At 34.6% G+C, this 15684-nt stretch overlaps 2 protein-coding genes and 1 long non-coding RNA gene across 10 annotated transcripts; all 3 read right to left on the bottom strand.

Moving 5' to 3' along the window:
* LOC148269025 (uncharacterized) lies at nt 1-835 on the bottom strand. The gene is made up of 2 exons (XR_015816744.1): nt 402-835; nt 1-295 (listed from the first exon to the last, which is right to left on the bottom strand). It is a non-coding gene; the product is annotated as an uncharacterized LOC148269025 (long non-coding RNA).
* Nucleotides 836-1646: 811 nt separating this feature from the next.
* LOC110813449 (Zinc finger C-x8-C-x5-C-x3-H type family protein) lies at nt 1647-5085 on the bottom strand. 3 transcript variants are annotated; one of them, XM_088214552.1, is made up of 4 exons: nt 4878-5085; nt 4077-4204; nt 3240-3932; nt 1647-2310 (listed from the first exon to the last, which is right to left on the bottom strand). In XM_088214552.1, exons 2-4 carry the CDS (start codon nt 4122-4124, stop codon nt 1984-1986), a joined length of 1068 nt encoding a protein of 355 aa, XP_088070678.1. In that variant the 5' UTR covers nt 4125-4204; nt 4878-5085; the 3' UTR covers nt 1647-1983. The 3 variants fall into 3 exon arrangements, with proteins under 3 accessions (XP_088070678.1, XP_088070679.1, XP_021896285.1); XM_088214553.1 differs by having other exon boundaries at nt 4080-4204; XM_022040593.2 differs by lacking the exon at nt 4077-4204 and having other exon boundaries at nt 4878-5084.
* Nucleotides 5086-6816: 1731 nt separating this feature from the next.
* BBX27 (B-box zinc finger family protein) lies at nt 6817-12441 on the bottom strand. Of its 6 annotated transcripts, none has more exons than XM_088214548.1 (7): nt 12000-12438; nt 11580-11924; nt 10549-11138; nt 9841-10179; nt 8919-9146; nt 7965-8278; nt 6817-7095 (listed from the first exon to the last, which is right to left on the bottom strand). In XM_088214548.1, the coding sequence occupies exons 3-7, from the start codon at nt 11065-11067 to the stop codon at nt 6969-6971; spliced, it is 1527 nt and encodes a 508-aa protein (XP_088070674.1). In that variant the 5' UTR covers nt 11068-11138; nt 11580-11924; nt 12000-12438; the 3' UTR covers nt 6817-6968. The 6 variants fall into 6 exon arrangements, with proteins under 6 accessions (XP_088070674.1, XP_088070673.1, XP_088070675.1 ...); XM_088214547.1 differs by having other exon boundaries at nt 11580-11903; XM_088214549.1 differs by lacking the exon at nt 11580-11924 and having other exon boundaries at nt 10549-11211.
* Nucleotides 12442-15684: the final 3243 nt, after the last annotated feature.

The following is a 15684-nucleotide window of genomic DNA, read 5'->3' as shown; positions in this document are numbered from 1 at the left end:
AATGAAAACATATTTACTGAAGAGATTTATTAATACAAAATTATAAATAGACAAGGATAAACACAGAATTACATCTGTTAAGATTTCAATTCCTATCATTTTCGAAGCACCGGCATCCCAACATTTCGCCTTATTCCCGTGATTTGCTAACCCAAATTCCTCGGTGAAGATTGCAGGTTACCGACAAGTGAGAAGTCAGAACGGAATTTTGAGCTCGTACTGGATAATGATCACTGTTAATTCGTTAGTTGAATTATTATAAACATGGAATTTGAGCTCATACTGTTTGAAGAACCTGAAATGCAAAAAGAAAAAACAGAGGGGTGTGAGGAAAACAGTAGGTTTGGTAAGGAGGATGGATTATTGTCAAATTCATAGTAAAGAGATAGCGTCCAGCTAACCAGGAAGCAGGGAAGGAAAGGGAAAGGGATGAATAGGAGGAAATCATCGGTACGAGAGAATTTGGAAAAGATATTCATCATAAATCCGCAGTTGGACGGAGAGTATTTCCTCTCCAAATCTCTCATGCCAATAACTTCCTCCAACTCTCTCACATTCCCTCTCTCGCCTCTCTATTAGAACTTCATCTTCAGCAGCACAGCTCAAGAGAAAGAGTTCCAACTTTATTCTTACAGATAGAAGATGCCAAACAGACCATATCCTACGTAACCAACTTTGCTGGTGGCTCGGTAGTTGCTGATAGTAATCAATTAACGAAGACTTATGCCGAGAAATATTAGCCTTTATTAGCGGCTCGGTGGTTGCTGATGGCAACGGGGAGTAGTCAGTATTCGATTAAAAAAGACTTATGCCTATCCCAAAGCTTCTGTTTTTTTAAAACCTGTAAGTTTAATTTTGATTCAAATTTTAGTATAGAAGTAAAAATAAAAATTACAGGTGTAAATAATAAAAATAATATTTCAGTTGCATTTTATATCTAAACTAAAATTTAAAAATAAGATACTTTGCATAGAAAAACACAAGTTTATTATCGACATGAGTAAATTTTTTTTTTTAAAAATAGAATGTTCCATTATATTATTTAGATAATATATAGCAGGATTGGTGTAGGAGTTGGGAAAAGGTTGTAGTCGTGGGATGTCGAGGGAGTGATTTAAAAATAAGATACAATAATTGGGTAAAGATGTCTCGCATGTTACATTCGGGAGGAAACTTGCCCTGGGCCCAAAAACCCATAATGGGCTCTTTTGGTTGTACAACACAATAGAGAGTTATATGTTGGTTAATTAATGAACTCTATTCATTTCACAGGCTGGATCGGCATAACACGGCTTTCTGCATTCCAACAAATTCAATCATAGCTTCGGTAGACTTTTTACTTCATCTACAAACCAAATCCACGAATTTTTTTTTTTAAAAGGACGACGTATGCGTATGCACGTCTCAGAGAGATAGATGCATGACACTCCACTGCAATGGTAAATGAACATTGGACAAGGAAAATGTTCGAGAAAAGGCTTTTGTGAAATATAACATTAGAAAGCTCTGAGAACAAAATAAAATTCGGCGGAATCGACAAAAATATCATTACAATGAGGTCCCCATTTGGTTGGTTGGTTTCAATCATCAAGAGTCTCATATCAAGTATATATCATGCTTCGACAAGTCATGTTAATAAAGTGAAAAAAAAAAAAAAAAGAAAAACCTTTATTAGAAAAAAACCGAAGGAACAGAAATATAATTCGAGAAACAGTGAATCCCTCTCTCTATATTCCTCGTCAAATTTCTTAGCTTCCCGGCCTCGTTCAAGCCTCAACGTATCAATATTTTCTTTCTTCCTACATTACGATTATTTTTGGTCTTTTATTTTATCTCCAACAAATTCAAAGCCTCTATTTCTATATCTATGAACATGATTTACCTTCCCTCTTAGAGAATCGTAGGAAAACCTCTACTATGTGAGCCGTTCAGAAAAGTCTATCTTCAAATATTAATCATCATTCAGATAGCTCTGATATTCTTTTACCTTTCAAGCTTGATTGCCCTGGGTTTCACTTGACCCATAAACCTCTCTTGCTCGGTGAGGGCATGTCGGAAGTGGCATCGGTGACCGTAGGGACAAACGTCACCAGCAAGGACCATCCTACAGACCTCGGTCTTGTAGCGTGGGTGGCGGATGACAGGGCGCAGCTCCTCAATGCCGTGAGCAAATTGGCAATGATCGCCATATGGACATGAACCAGTCTCTTGCCATTTGTTGCATAACTCGGTCTTGAACATTCCTTGGTTGTACACTTCAAGTTCAAGTGGCTCCTCTTCTTTCTTTCCTCCATGTACGTACACCTTTTGCTGCATTTCAGCATTTGTCATTGTCAATATTTGCATAACGAATTAAAAAACATACATCGCATCAGAAAGACGAAATGGAAAATAAGTGAAGAAACCTCTTTTTATTTTCTTTAAATATTCAGCTAGTAGACAGTCCATTCCAATAGCCGGAATCCTATATCATTTATATTCCCGTCATATAATAAACTTCTATTTTCACACTACAGAGTAACCCCTTAATCAAATATTGATCGCCAAAACTGAAGAGGGAAGGCATATGCAATTTATTTGCGTTGCAAAGACTAGAGAAAGGGCCCCATCGAGGATATCCCAATTTCGTTTAACGTCAAAATATTCATACAAATTAAGATGAAAAGGAAATATGCGGTCAAACTTGTCATGAATAGGCACTACGCTACCATCCCACTTTCCTACATAATTCTTAATTTTATCATATATCGTCACTCTATATTAAAGAAGAATTATCAACACGTACAACTGAAGCTAGCCGACCGATTAAAGATAACCTAATACAGAGCTTATCAATTATTTTATTTATTCGGACGTCGTGTTTTTGAGCCCTACGAGCCCAATTAATTTATAGATCAAGGTTTTCAATATGATTGTCAATCAGACTCTACATCATAATACTGCCTTGTATAATTATGAATTACGACAAGCCGAAATCATGAACAGAAACCTCAACTGCAAGGCATCTCGTTCATTACTCGAGCTCCTACATCAACACTAGACTACTCTATATATTAAGCAAGCTCATGGCAACACCGTAAAGCTAGCATATCCAACCATGCTTTCTATGTAGTACTGGCATTTTCTCATGACAAACCCAAATAAAGTGCCATTTACCACTGAGAAATAGAAATAAGAAACAGTTAAGAAACCGGAAATTAGAAGGGAAAATAATAAAAGGACAACAATAAAATAATTACCGTTTCATTGAGCAAACCAGAAGTTCCAGGACGAGTCGCGCCACGAGTACTCCTTCCACCATGTCCATTACCGTTCTGCACACTCATCTTCAAATATCCGTTGGATCTAATGGAGATACTCTTGGGCAATGAAGTCCTCTCTCCATCCACTCTCTCGATCACGCTCGTTGGACTCTCATCGCAGACATCCTCCCAACTAGCAGCATGCTCCTGATCGTCTCCGCCACAGATGGAGAGGCTGCGAAAGCCGTTGAGGACGTCAAACGGCGTACTTTCAAAGTCCGAGGAGGAAATAAAGTGGTTTTGAACGGATGCTCGGATTAAGATGCTGAGTTGCTTGTTGAGCTCGCGGTTGACGGACCGGAGTCTGGCGTTCTCCAGGCGAAGGGATTCCGCTTCCTTCTCAGCTTCGCTGAGACGTGAGAGTGAAAGTGCATGGCGGTTGACCATGTCTTGGTGCTGTTGCATGAGGAGGCGAGACTGCTGGTATGAAGGGTCCAAGTATGGAGCGAGCGAGAGGGAAGTTTCTGGAGAAAACATAGGAGATGAAGAGGAGTATAGCGAGTTCATAACGCCGCCATCAAATTGCTGGTCTTGGAATTTCATGGTGGTGGTTGTGGCGGCATCCGTGGTATAGTCGCCATAGGTGGTTGAAGTGGTATCGTTTTGCATGTTATATGGTTTCTTTACGCACTGCAGATGAATAACAAGAACTTGAAAAATCTGTCTTAAAAAAAAAGAAAAAACTAGAACTAGAAATTTGAATTCAGTTGTTAAAAGAAGTACAAATAATAGGTAATGTGGATGAGCCAAAGCTCAATGAATACATAAACGTACTACCATATTATGTACGGATTCAAGTTTAGTTTCTTCTGCTCCTCTCATTTTCTTTGAAGAAAAAGGTCCATAACTTTGAGATCTAACTAGAAACTTTCCAAAAAGATGCGCCAAAAACAGATCGTACACTGTTGAGTGATGAAGGAGAACTTAAATCCTTATTGCTGGAAAATCTACAGAAACCGGAAAATCACGCACAAGGATTCTCTTTCTTTTTCTTTTTTCTTTTGGCGAACCTGAGTTCTTGCTGAAAACAATATTTTCTTTCTTGGAAAATAAGTAAACCAAATGCCGTTCTTGTGAACTTTAAAATCAAATTTTCAGGAACAAAATCGATTGTAGAAATCCAAGAATGAAAAACGAAATCAGCCGTAAAATTAAATTATGAGAACATTATTAGTAATTCGAGAAGTGAAGAACCTCAACAACAAAAATAATTCGAACAAATTCAGAGAGATATTAACATTGCAATATGAATTACCATACACGCACGACGTACATCAGCGTCATTTCAACAAACAGACAGATATAAAAAAGGCCACAAAATATTTGATCAAATCTGAGAGCCAAAAAGCAAAAGCTCACCAGATCACTGAAATCAGCCTTAAATTTAATCATAAAATCATCAATAATTCAACAAACAAATCGCTTTACGTAAAAAAGAATCCATCAAACTTAGAAAAAAGTTGCAATAAACTAATACATACACGCACACATATGCAGCAGCTTCATTGCAACGAACAAAGATAATGAAAACGAACAAAATCTTGAACAAATCTGAGAACAAAAACTAAAGCTCACCTGAAGTACCGGACCGGTGAAGAACACGAAGATGTTACTTCTCCGGTTTGCTAGAGAGAGAAATGAAAATAGGGACCTGGGAGGTCGCTTTATAGACCGTCAAGAATTGGAGGGAAAAAAAAAAAAGAAAAAAAAAGGGAGGCACGCTCGTCCAAAGAGAAGCACAGACGAGAGAGAGCGAAAATGATTGTCTCAAACCGTTAAAGAAGTAACAATATTTTCCAACAGAATTAACCTCTATATACCCGATATACCCTTATCCTATCGGGGTATTTACGTCATTTAACATATTAAACAGCTCAAATGAGCGGTCTCTCCAAATCGAAGTGGGACCGACTCCAAAGATTGAAGCAGATGCTTTTAGCCGTCTGATTGTAATCCGTTTGATTAACGGTGAAGAGTAGCTCACTTGACGGTCGCTCGGACGGGAGAAAAATTATACACAGGAGGAGACTGACACTGACGTTTCATGTGCGTGGGTCACCATCACCAAACGAGAATTGGGTAGTGCGTTATACAGCGCACACTCTCACTCCCCCCCCCCCCCCCCGGGGAATATTTACTTGGATTGACGTAAATGTACTCTTTATTTTGTTTTATTTACATCAATACCCTCTTCCTTGACCCTGAAGTTTCCTTGCCAGAGGGATTAGTTTAATCAAATGATTTTATGAAATAATTAATTTAATTATTTTGTTTTAGAAAATCAATTACTCTATTAATACAACCATTATAAGTATTTCTTTGTATTAATAAAGTCGAGTAAAAAAAAAATTACTCAACTAAAAAATAAACTGATCTAACTTTAATTCAGACTGAATTATATTATAAATTTTTAGTTTGAGACAGTATTAAAATAAAATAAATTAAAAATTATTTAAAAATTTAATTTTTATAAATACACGTATTAATATTTATAAAATTTTTAAAGTAAAGTTGTACGTCTTAAAATAAACTCGCATGCCCAATTATATAATTAAGTTCAAAGTATAAATATTTTTAAATAATTTACTAAAAAAAAAAACCAAAGAAATTATTGACCATTTTTTGTTTTCTGAAAAAAAAAAGAAAAAAGAAGATGAGTTTGTGTAAGAGGGAGGGTAAGTAGGGAAGTATGGAGGCCCCCTTGTAGTTAAAGAAGCATTTGATTGTGTCTAATTGCTTGGTTTGGAAGATAATTGAATATTTGTTGGTGGTGGTTTTGGGAGGCTTTTTTTTAATTCTTGCAATATCATGAAAGAAGTGAGAGATTAAGACATGTGCTCATTTTTTATTACAAGACAAAATTATTTATTCATCTTCATAGATTAATTTTATTAAAAATATATAGTTCAGATGATATGATATTTTTATACGGAATTCTACGATCTGAGTTTAAGTTTTATTTGTATTTTTTAAAAAAAATAATAAATGGAATGTTAAATTATACAAAAATAATATAGATGAATATTACTTTAATTTTTTTATAATTTTTTATGCAAAAATTGATTTAATTATATGATTATGGATGAGTTTGCTTCCTCATTACAACTATAACTACCTCTTTATTGACAAATGGCTCCCCTCCTCCTCCTCCTCCTCCTATCAAATCCTATAACATCAATATAGTTTGGTGAGTAAATGAGAAATCATAATTTTTTTTTAATTTCATATGGTTGTTAAGTTACCCACAAAATTCCTCTCAACATTATAGCCTTTTGTAATCATAAAACTCCTTTTTAAGTTTCTCTTTCATTTTCATTTCACTTTGCCCATGTTGTTTGGTTTTGTCCATGAAGCATTCCTTCTTTTTTTTTTTTTTTTTAAAGTATAAGATGATTTGGTGGTGAGGCAAATCGAGCTCAAACCCGAACCCGTGGGGGCACAAGGTAAGGGATTTGATTCGGAGCTTAACCAAAAAAAAAAAAAAAAAGTTAGAAAAGAAAAATGGGATGCAAGATGCACGAAATAACGGATCTCTTAGAAACAGAACATATAAACATGGAGGACATAAAGAAGGTCTGGTGAAGTTAAATATGAAGGAGGGAATAACATTGCACTTATCCATTTTAGAACAGATTTTATGTACAAGAACCAAAATGAGAACACATCTCAGTAGCTCCTTGTCACATTGACAGACTCAGAGTCATAGCTTGCTGTCTTCATATGTTGGTCTTTTATTCTCTTCCGAACATCAGATCTGGTTCTTCGAGCTGTATGTCGAACTTGATTGTCATGCCTAAATCCATTAGGATGGATACATACGGCGTTAGAAAGCAAAATCAACAGAATCTATAAGTTTTTCTACTTAAACATGGAAATACAAAAGTCCAAAGTGGCATATTTCTTCCATGGATTCAATCATATGACAATCATTTTCACAGCAAAATCTTCTGTTTCACCTCATGGGCCAAATTCTACTATATTCACCAGAACAATCTCGAAAGGCTTATAACAGGAAAATAGAAACTTATATCCAATCCAAAAACAGAAAAAGATCGAAGCAACACAATTTGAGCAAGAATTCCCTCATTAGCAGTAGTTAATGCAGTCACCCTCAGGCATACCTCCTGTTACAATTTTGGCAGATTACTTTAATATTAAATCACACTGCAGTAACTGCAGTACATATGTAATGCTAGGTTAAGAATGCCGGTCCATTTTGGTGACTCAGAGAATCAGTGTTTAAAAAATAAATCTTGTTTAGGCAAAACTCTGTCAACATGACTTGTTTAGTCAAAGTCACACACATCACGTACTCACAAAATCTAGAAATCATTTGTTCAGAGGAGGGGAATGTATAGCATTACATAGTGAACATGAAACAGTCACATAATTGGTTCTAGCAACTGTAATAGTGAATTTATTAGATTCTAGCTCGAAACTATATGGTATTGTCAATAGATATATAAACTAGTATGTCATCATAATTGGTTGATATGGTAAGACCCATCTTCACATGACATGTGTATGCGAGCAGGCAGAGCACAAATGTAGAAAAACTACAGCACTTAACAGAATCCACCAAATTTAGGGCACATATTTTGAAAAAAAAAAAAATCAACATACTTTAATAGACTTGGCTTAATAGAAAATTCTGAAACTTACAGTCTGGCTTTTTTCTTCTCTTTGTACCTCATCATAACATTTTCTCTAGCTTCCAGATCTGCACACTCTATTCCAGGTGAGTAACATGAAACTTCCTCTCTTGTAATCGGGGAAAATCCGCTATCAAGACATTCAGTACCAGTGCTTTCTGCACTAAACCTTGACATAGCGAAGGACATAGTCGAATAAGATGATCTAATTGTACGAAGAGGATCCACACTTCCAGCAAAGTCATGAATTTGGTTAGAAGGACAACCATTTTTCGCCATCATAGCAGATGGAATGATGTAGGCTGGTGAAGGCACGGAGGCATCCTTTCATGATTGAAAATTTTGAAACAAGAAGGGAAAATAAATCATGTATGTGAAAAAAAGAAAACTAGTAGACTGACTAAACATGTGGCCTTTAAGAACTTTTTGAAATACCTACAGAAAAAGAGGCTCCATCTCTTTCTAAATTCATGTCTATCGCCAGCTTGAACCATCAAAATCAAGAAATTATAGGATGCACATACTTATATGATCTAGAATTCTACATGGATTCCGCGTTACTTTCCTAGGCTAACTACACGTGTGAGAGTTCCCAAAAAATCTTTGTAGTCATTTCACATCATCAATTAATATTCCACACCCAAAAGATGATAAAGTGCTCACATTATTTGATGTTTTAGATTCCAACAAGGAGACCTGTCACAGTGCCAAGAAACCACTGCCAAGTAATGCTTTATTCTAAAAAATGGTATGATGTTCACGTTAGATGATGTTCATAAGCATATAAGGTCAAAATCTTCAGAAATTTAAAAAGATAATATGCATATCAATTGGGTGTCCTAAAGGTTCTAGAAATTGAAAGTCACAAACTTATACTGCTTATGCTATTTATTCAATTTCCTTTCCAAACTAGTCCAGAGATATCCATGTATATGTGTTAGAGAAGAGATGCCTGAATTCAAACCTCCATTGCTTTTGCATTTGCATTGTCTGATTTATCAATGGAAATATCCTTCTCTACAGAGGAGCATGACTGATTTTTTTCATCAAGCAATGCTCTGACTGGATCTTGATCAGCTCCAAAGAGTTCCTCGAAGTTCCGGAATGTCAGATCAACATCAGGTATATTGAAGTAATCATGGTGAACAATGTCTTCACAAACACCAAGGTCTAACATATTATGGGGCCATAACTGCAAAAATTATATAAGTTAAGAGTCCCCTATACAATCTGCTCGTCACTTGTAATTGGAGATTGTATGCAACTGTATTTACAGGTTATATATCAACCTTTAACAAACCAATACTTTTCTAATACCCAGATACCTAGGCAGAGTGGAAAACAGAAAAAGATAGCTCCCTAGCAACAAGTTAGATCTATTGCTTCATGAATACTGACATTTACTGTAGGTATAAATCAGTAGAACAATATAAGGGGGTCAAAATCTGTGTTAATGGTGATAACGTCTCTGAAATTTAGAATTTTATAACTCCACTTTTTTCACTTTTGAGCGGATAAAAGCTCCTTGACCAAGCAATTATCCTGCAGCAAACTTAAAGAAGAAGATGAAATTAAATAGATCAAGTTTGAAGACAACTATATGTAGTTGATATAAACATAAGCATCTGAGAGTCAGCCAATTGCTGCATACAAACCCCAGTTCAAATAATCAAATTATGAATGTTTAAGAAATTCAGAACCAAAAATTGGATTAAGCTGACTGATAAAGAGAAAGCGATTAGAGAACTATGGCAACTTATTCTTCATAAAAAGAAAGCATATTATCAATTAATCTGTATCCATAGGAACTCCTAAGTTCTCAAGGATTATTAGTTTCAACAAATAAGAAAGGATCTATCATGAATATTCTGGGAATTGGACCAAACCTGACCACACTGAGTTGGACTTTTCCATTGCCAAAAGGATTCTCCACCCAAGCTAACCCCAACGGTTGAAGTAGACGATAAATTCTCCAGTTGAGTAAATGGTGATGGCAGGGGATCCAGCTTTAGCTCCTGAAGTGGATTGGAGACTTGCTGGAGATCAGTACCAGGATCCTGGGAAAGTTGTGAATTCTGATCATACGATGAAGACTTTTCATTTTGTTCCTGGCGACGAACCACAGAAAAAAGGCCACTTCCCTCAGTGAGCTGAAGCCTTTTCAAGTCAAGAATCTGGTGCAAAATAAAGCAATTGTCTTGATTGTGTTGATCTTCACAATACATCTGCAAGATTGGCACAACATTAAGAAAACATATACAGGATCTCCCAGTCTTTAGGAAAAGAAGAGAAAGCACAATTTTAAGCAAATGCAAATGCTGTCATTTTCTTGTACAAAATCAAAATAAACAGGATTTCTCAGTTTTAGACTTCACTCAATGGATCACCTAATACCTGATTGAAACTTCGCATGTGCTGAACAAAAATGACAATTTGCATGCATAACTGTGGCCTATTATTAACAAAGATGTCAGAGAGGATGTAGCCACAATCTTCAAGAAACTTAATCAATAGAATTTGTGTCACAGTAGTATATACCAAAAAATCAAAGTTCAAGCAAACATAACACAGTATTTTTATTAGGTGCTGCCCACCTCACTTTGTTGACTGTTTGATCCCACACCAAATTCTTCGCTAGAGGCTGAGGTTGAACAAATCACTGAAGATGCATGTGAAGAGCCGCCTTGTGAACAAAACTGCCCTGTGAAAGTTAAATCCGTGGCACTTGGATTCAAGGAACCATGTAAACTGGGGATAGAATGATTCTGAATAGTGTTGTTGTCCAGTTCATTCAATTCAAAACCCCATAGTGCTGCAAAATCTTTAGCAGATGGGCATCCCATGTAGCTACTGACAGCCCGTTTCCGATGTTGGGAAGAGAGACCATGCAGGCTGCGGTCACAGCTACGACACAGAAACATCTGATGATCCAAACACCGCACACAAGATGGGCGATATCTGCAGGCATCACATAGAAGAGTTCGCAGATGTCTGTTGGAAAGTGCATTTGCTGAATGAACCTTTGCATCACATGAGAGGCAAAGATGTGCTGCATCGGCCTTGCAGTATACAACTGGCCTAAAAGCCGTGCAGAACTCACATATTTTCTCCATTTCATTCTTTTCCAGTAGCTATGAACCTCAAAATACCATCACTCTTCATATGCTAAACATTCAAACTTGACCTGGAAGTTATAATGGTCACCCCATGAGTCCGACTCCGATTAAACTCCTTACCCGTTTTACAAGAGAATCACACTATAGGAAACAACATAAGCATACACACACAGACAGATTAGAACACTTGCGGGGGAAATCCTGTTTTTTGTCAAATACACCGTACTGTAAATAATTATCAAATTCTTGCAACAAGGCAAAAAGATCCAAACCTTAACAAATTAGAGCAATCAAGGAAAAAAGAAAAGGAGATTCAAGTGTCACAACGAGAAGATTGTAACAAATTTTGGAAACAGACGCCGCCTCCTTCTTCACAAGCAACTTCCGGCCATCAAATAAAGAAACTAAACAGATATAGAACCACTGCAACTGATATGTACAATTTGCATAAGTTAAAACACACCACAAGAAATGAAAATTACTATTGCTATATATGGGTATACAATTACCAGAATCCAAGAATTAAGAGGCTCAAACCAGTCACAATTCACAGAGCTTTTGCTGATTTTCCAAATTCTTCTTAGAACAAACAGCATTTCGTCGAACAATTCACGCTCATCATGCAAGAAAGCATAATTCACAGAGCTTTAGCGGTTTTCGAGCTGCTTTTAATTAACCAAATCACGTATTCTTCTAAGAACAAACAGCATCTCATCCACCAATTCACGCTCACAACTCAAGAACTCCAAAAACCATTTAAATCGAAAACGATCTCAACCAGAAAACATTGACTCAACCCCAAATCTCAGTTCTTCACAGTAATTCACAGCGAGCTAAAGATGAATGGATGTTCACTGTGTATGGTGACAAAAGACGGAATACATACAAACACAAAGAAGAGAAAAAAGAAGAAAGAAGAAGAAACGTACCTGTGTTTGTTTCTCTAGAAAATGAAGAGGTAAAGGCCAAGAGCAACCGAAGAATCAGAAAATGGTCAGTTTTGAGAGAAGAGTACTGGGAGCTTCTCTTTTTCTCTTTTATCTTTCAGCTCTCTCTCTCTCTCTCGCTGTTTCGGTGTCTTTTACCTTTTCGTGCTGACGTGAGCAGCCGGAGCGTAAACTTTTTTCAGACGTGGACGTGAACACGTGGTCGGTGTGGGACCCGCGTACGTTATCCATGTCCATGCGGAGGCTATGGGAAGCTGTGGAGGTTTCAGTTCTCCTTTCATGTGAGGATCCAAAAGCTTACCTCCTTCGGCCAAAGAGTGGTTGCCACGTGGCGTGAAGATTGACTGCTGTCAAGTTCTGACGGCGTGAGGAACCGGCCGGAGAAGAAGTACATGTCACGAGTCGCTCGAGTCTTCGTACTGTAAAAGTGCTTTTTTTTGACTTCTGAAAAAAACTTTTGTCATTCTACTAATTATTATTATTATCATTATATACATAAAAAGTTGACATGTTAATATATTGTTATAAAAAATTTTGAAAATAAGAAATGTTTTTTGTCCAAGAAAAAAGCTTTCCTTAAATTTATATTATTTGATCCTTATTTTATTATTTTACTAGTTTTAAAAATTCATAAAACTATATATAACTTATCCATATTACACTTTTAAGCTTCACCTGCATATTATATAATAATTTTTTAATACAATATCACGTGATAATTAAACAACTGATTTATCGTCTGATAATAAATTAGATTTAATTAAAATAATTTTTTCTTTCTCTTTTTCTTTTACACGGATTATTTTTTTTCTTAACAAAATAGCAAATGAAAAATTATTTCAATGTATGATATAAGATTTGACGCTATAAATAGATAATTAAAATACGAAAACTAAATTGACCAAAAATTAAGATAGAAATCAATTTGGTAAAAAAATTAAAATAGAAATCAATTTGAATAAAAATCATTATTTTTGCCATTATATAAGTATTGTATACAATATTATATTAATGTTCTGTAATATATAATTTAAATATTATATATTACTAAAAAATATTGAAGAAGTTAATTAAACGAGTTGGTCTCATTATACATTTCAGAACGAATAATCAAATTGAATATTGTACAATATTTAATTAAAAACTAAATTAAACTTAGTAACCAGACTAACTAAATCGGTCTACCTAAATCTATCTAGTTTAATATGTTAAATCAACCTGTTTCTGTACTTGGACATTCTAATGAAAGGGTCGCTTTCTCTTGCTTCCCCCCACACAAGCAGACAAAAAATATTTGAGTAACAACGTAAATTTTATGGCAACTTGACGTAAAAATAAGTTACGGTAATCCATCAAATGTTAACTTTTTTTTTTTGAAAAGTAATGAATAATTTTTAGTACTTGTATATATAAACTAATAGTAACGACAAAGTTATATCTACCAACGCCTGCACCAAATCATCATTAATTATTATACTGACTGGTAAAAATAGTCTCCCAATTATTGAATTCATGCATCTCGTTCTTCTGACCTTTGGGGAGTTTGCTAGATCTTGCAAAATCTAGTATGACATATCATATATGTAAATAAATGTTGTGCACCGACAAAAAAAAAAGTGTCAATAATATATTATTTAAAGTGGGTTTTTTTTTTAAAAAATAAATAAATAAATACTAATTCCAAACACCTTTTCAATTTGCTAAATTGTTCTTGAACAATTTTTCAGTTTATCAAATTTTACTTTTCGGAGTACTGATAATAATAATGTTTGATTTTAAGACATCATGGTAATAAAAGAGATCTTACTCTATTTTTTTTTTTTTTTACTATAATTTTCATAGATAAATTAGGAATATAAAATCATTTATGATAATAATTTGTACTTTTAATTATTCAAAAGAGTTTTTACTTTGTGTTACTACAATGATAATTTACTTTCAATATGTTAACTGTAAATCTATCGGCCAAATGGAACATCCTAGAAAGTACTACTTATCAATCTTATAACTCAAATTAAACCTTTTAAAATAAGAATTACTTTTTCTTGTTTCAGTAGCAACTTGGTGCTAAAATACTAAATTCTTTCCCAAATATAGAAAAACATATTTAGTTTAGATTGAGTTTTGGACCCGAATCTACCTCATTGTTTCATTGTATATTAAGTGGATTTCAAAACAGATAAAAATAAAGCTATACTCAAGTTTGAAATTTCAAATATTTGACTCGAATATATAAAAATAACTACAAACATTATTAGATGAAAGTAAATAGTTGAATATGTATTCTATCATCTTATTTACTGTTTTTAATATGTATATACATACATTAACTCTAGATATTCAACTACCAAAGTTAACTAAACTTACACTTACACTTACACTTACACCTACACCATCCGTAAATATGATCTACTTCACTAGAACCCAACTTCTAAGTAGTTCATCTTTAAACCACTCAAACGTGTTAGTATAATTTGGGGTTGCGAATTGGATTCCAATTCACACCTACAAGAGTTTCAGGCACATTCCTATGTCTTAATCTATTGCAGTTGAAGTTTTATTTCCAAAATACTATTAATAAACACAACTTAAACTTGTGGATAGATAAACTATCATATGATTACAATTGAAAAACAAATCGACTATGTTAGCCGCTCGCACCCAAAGCTATTCATCTTACTTACATTGGCTTTGGTCAAACTAGGGTCAAGAATCAAGACTTCTCAAGATTCATGCTTTGAAGTCTTTTAGCACCGACTTCATCTAAACATTTATTAGATTCTTTAACAGAGAGGCAACTAGAAATTTTGTTAGGTCGAGAATTTTCTTGAAGCCATCAAGGCTGGCCATGGAGTCATCGACCCATCAAAATCATCATTTCTTCTCTCTCAAAATGGGTATTCAAAACAGGGCACATATTCCACTTTGAGCAATAAATGATTTTAGGCATGTTGGAGTTTGACGGCAACCTACAAGTTCTGTGTTTGGATTTCTAGGTGATCTTACTCACACAATGAGACATGGTCTTCTGTTTCTTCTCATAAATCTTGATTTTCATATTCTACACTAGTGGCTCGTGTAACTTCAAATTGTTTGGTCTGTTACGTAATATATCAGGGTTTTAGAATTAAAAAAAAGAACAAACAAAAAACAAAGGCAAATGTGCAATATTTGCTACAAAATTTGTACTTACCTTGCAGTAAAATTGTTGGTTTGTTATTCGGGTTATAAAAAGAAAGAGTAATTCAGTTCAGTATCTACAGGTGATTCTTATTGCAATTTAATCTTAGTGATTATCGTAACAATTCAATCCATGTAATTTGTTTTGCTTTGTAATTTTATATATAAAACTATTAAGTTTCGAATACTTAATTGAATATATCTAGGCTTCTAAATATGAATACATAAAAATTTGATGTTAAAAAAAATAAAGTTACAAAAAAATTACAAGATAATATTTTAAAAACTACTAAGTTTTATGTAAGACGATTAAAAAAAACTAAATGAACTAAATTGTTAAAAAGAAAAGATTTATAGAATTTGAATTGAAAGTAATTCATAGATCCCGAATGCATAAAAGTCTGCCCCTAGAATCTTCTAACGCTAAACACGAATGCTCGGTCAATAAACAAACAAAAAAGGTGAATTAATCACGATTTACATAAAC

The sequence above is a fragment of the Carica papaya genome, chromosome 2 (genome assembly GCF_054855325.1).
Source record: "Carica papaya isolate Zhongbai chromosome 2, ASM5485532v1, whole genome shotgun sequence".
In the NCBI taxonomy this organism is placed as follows: Eukaryota; Viridiplantae; Streptophyta; class Magnoliopsida; order Brassicales; family Caricaceae; genus Carica; species Carica papaya.
This window is presented reverse-complemented; position numbering and strand designations above follow the sequence as displayed.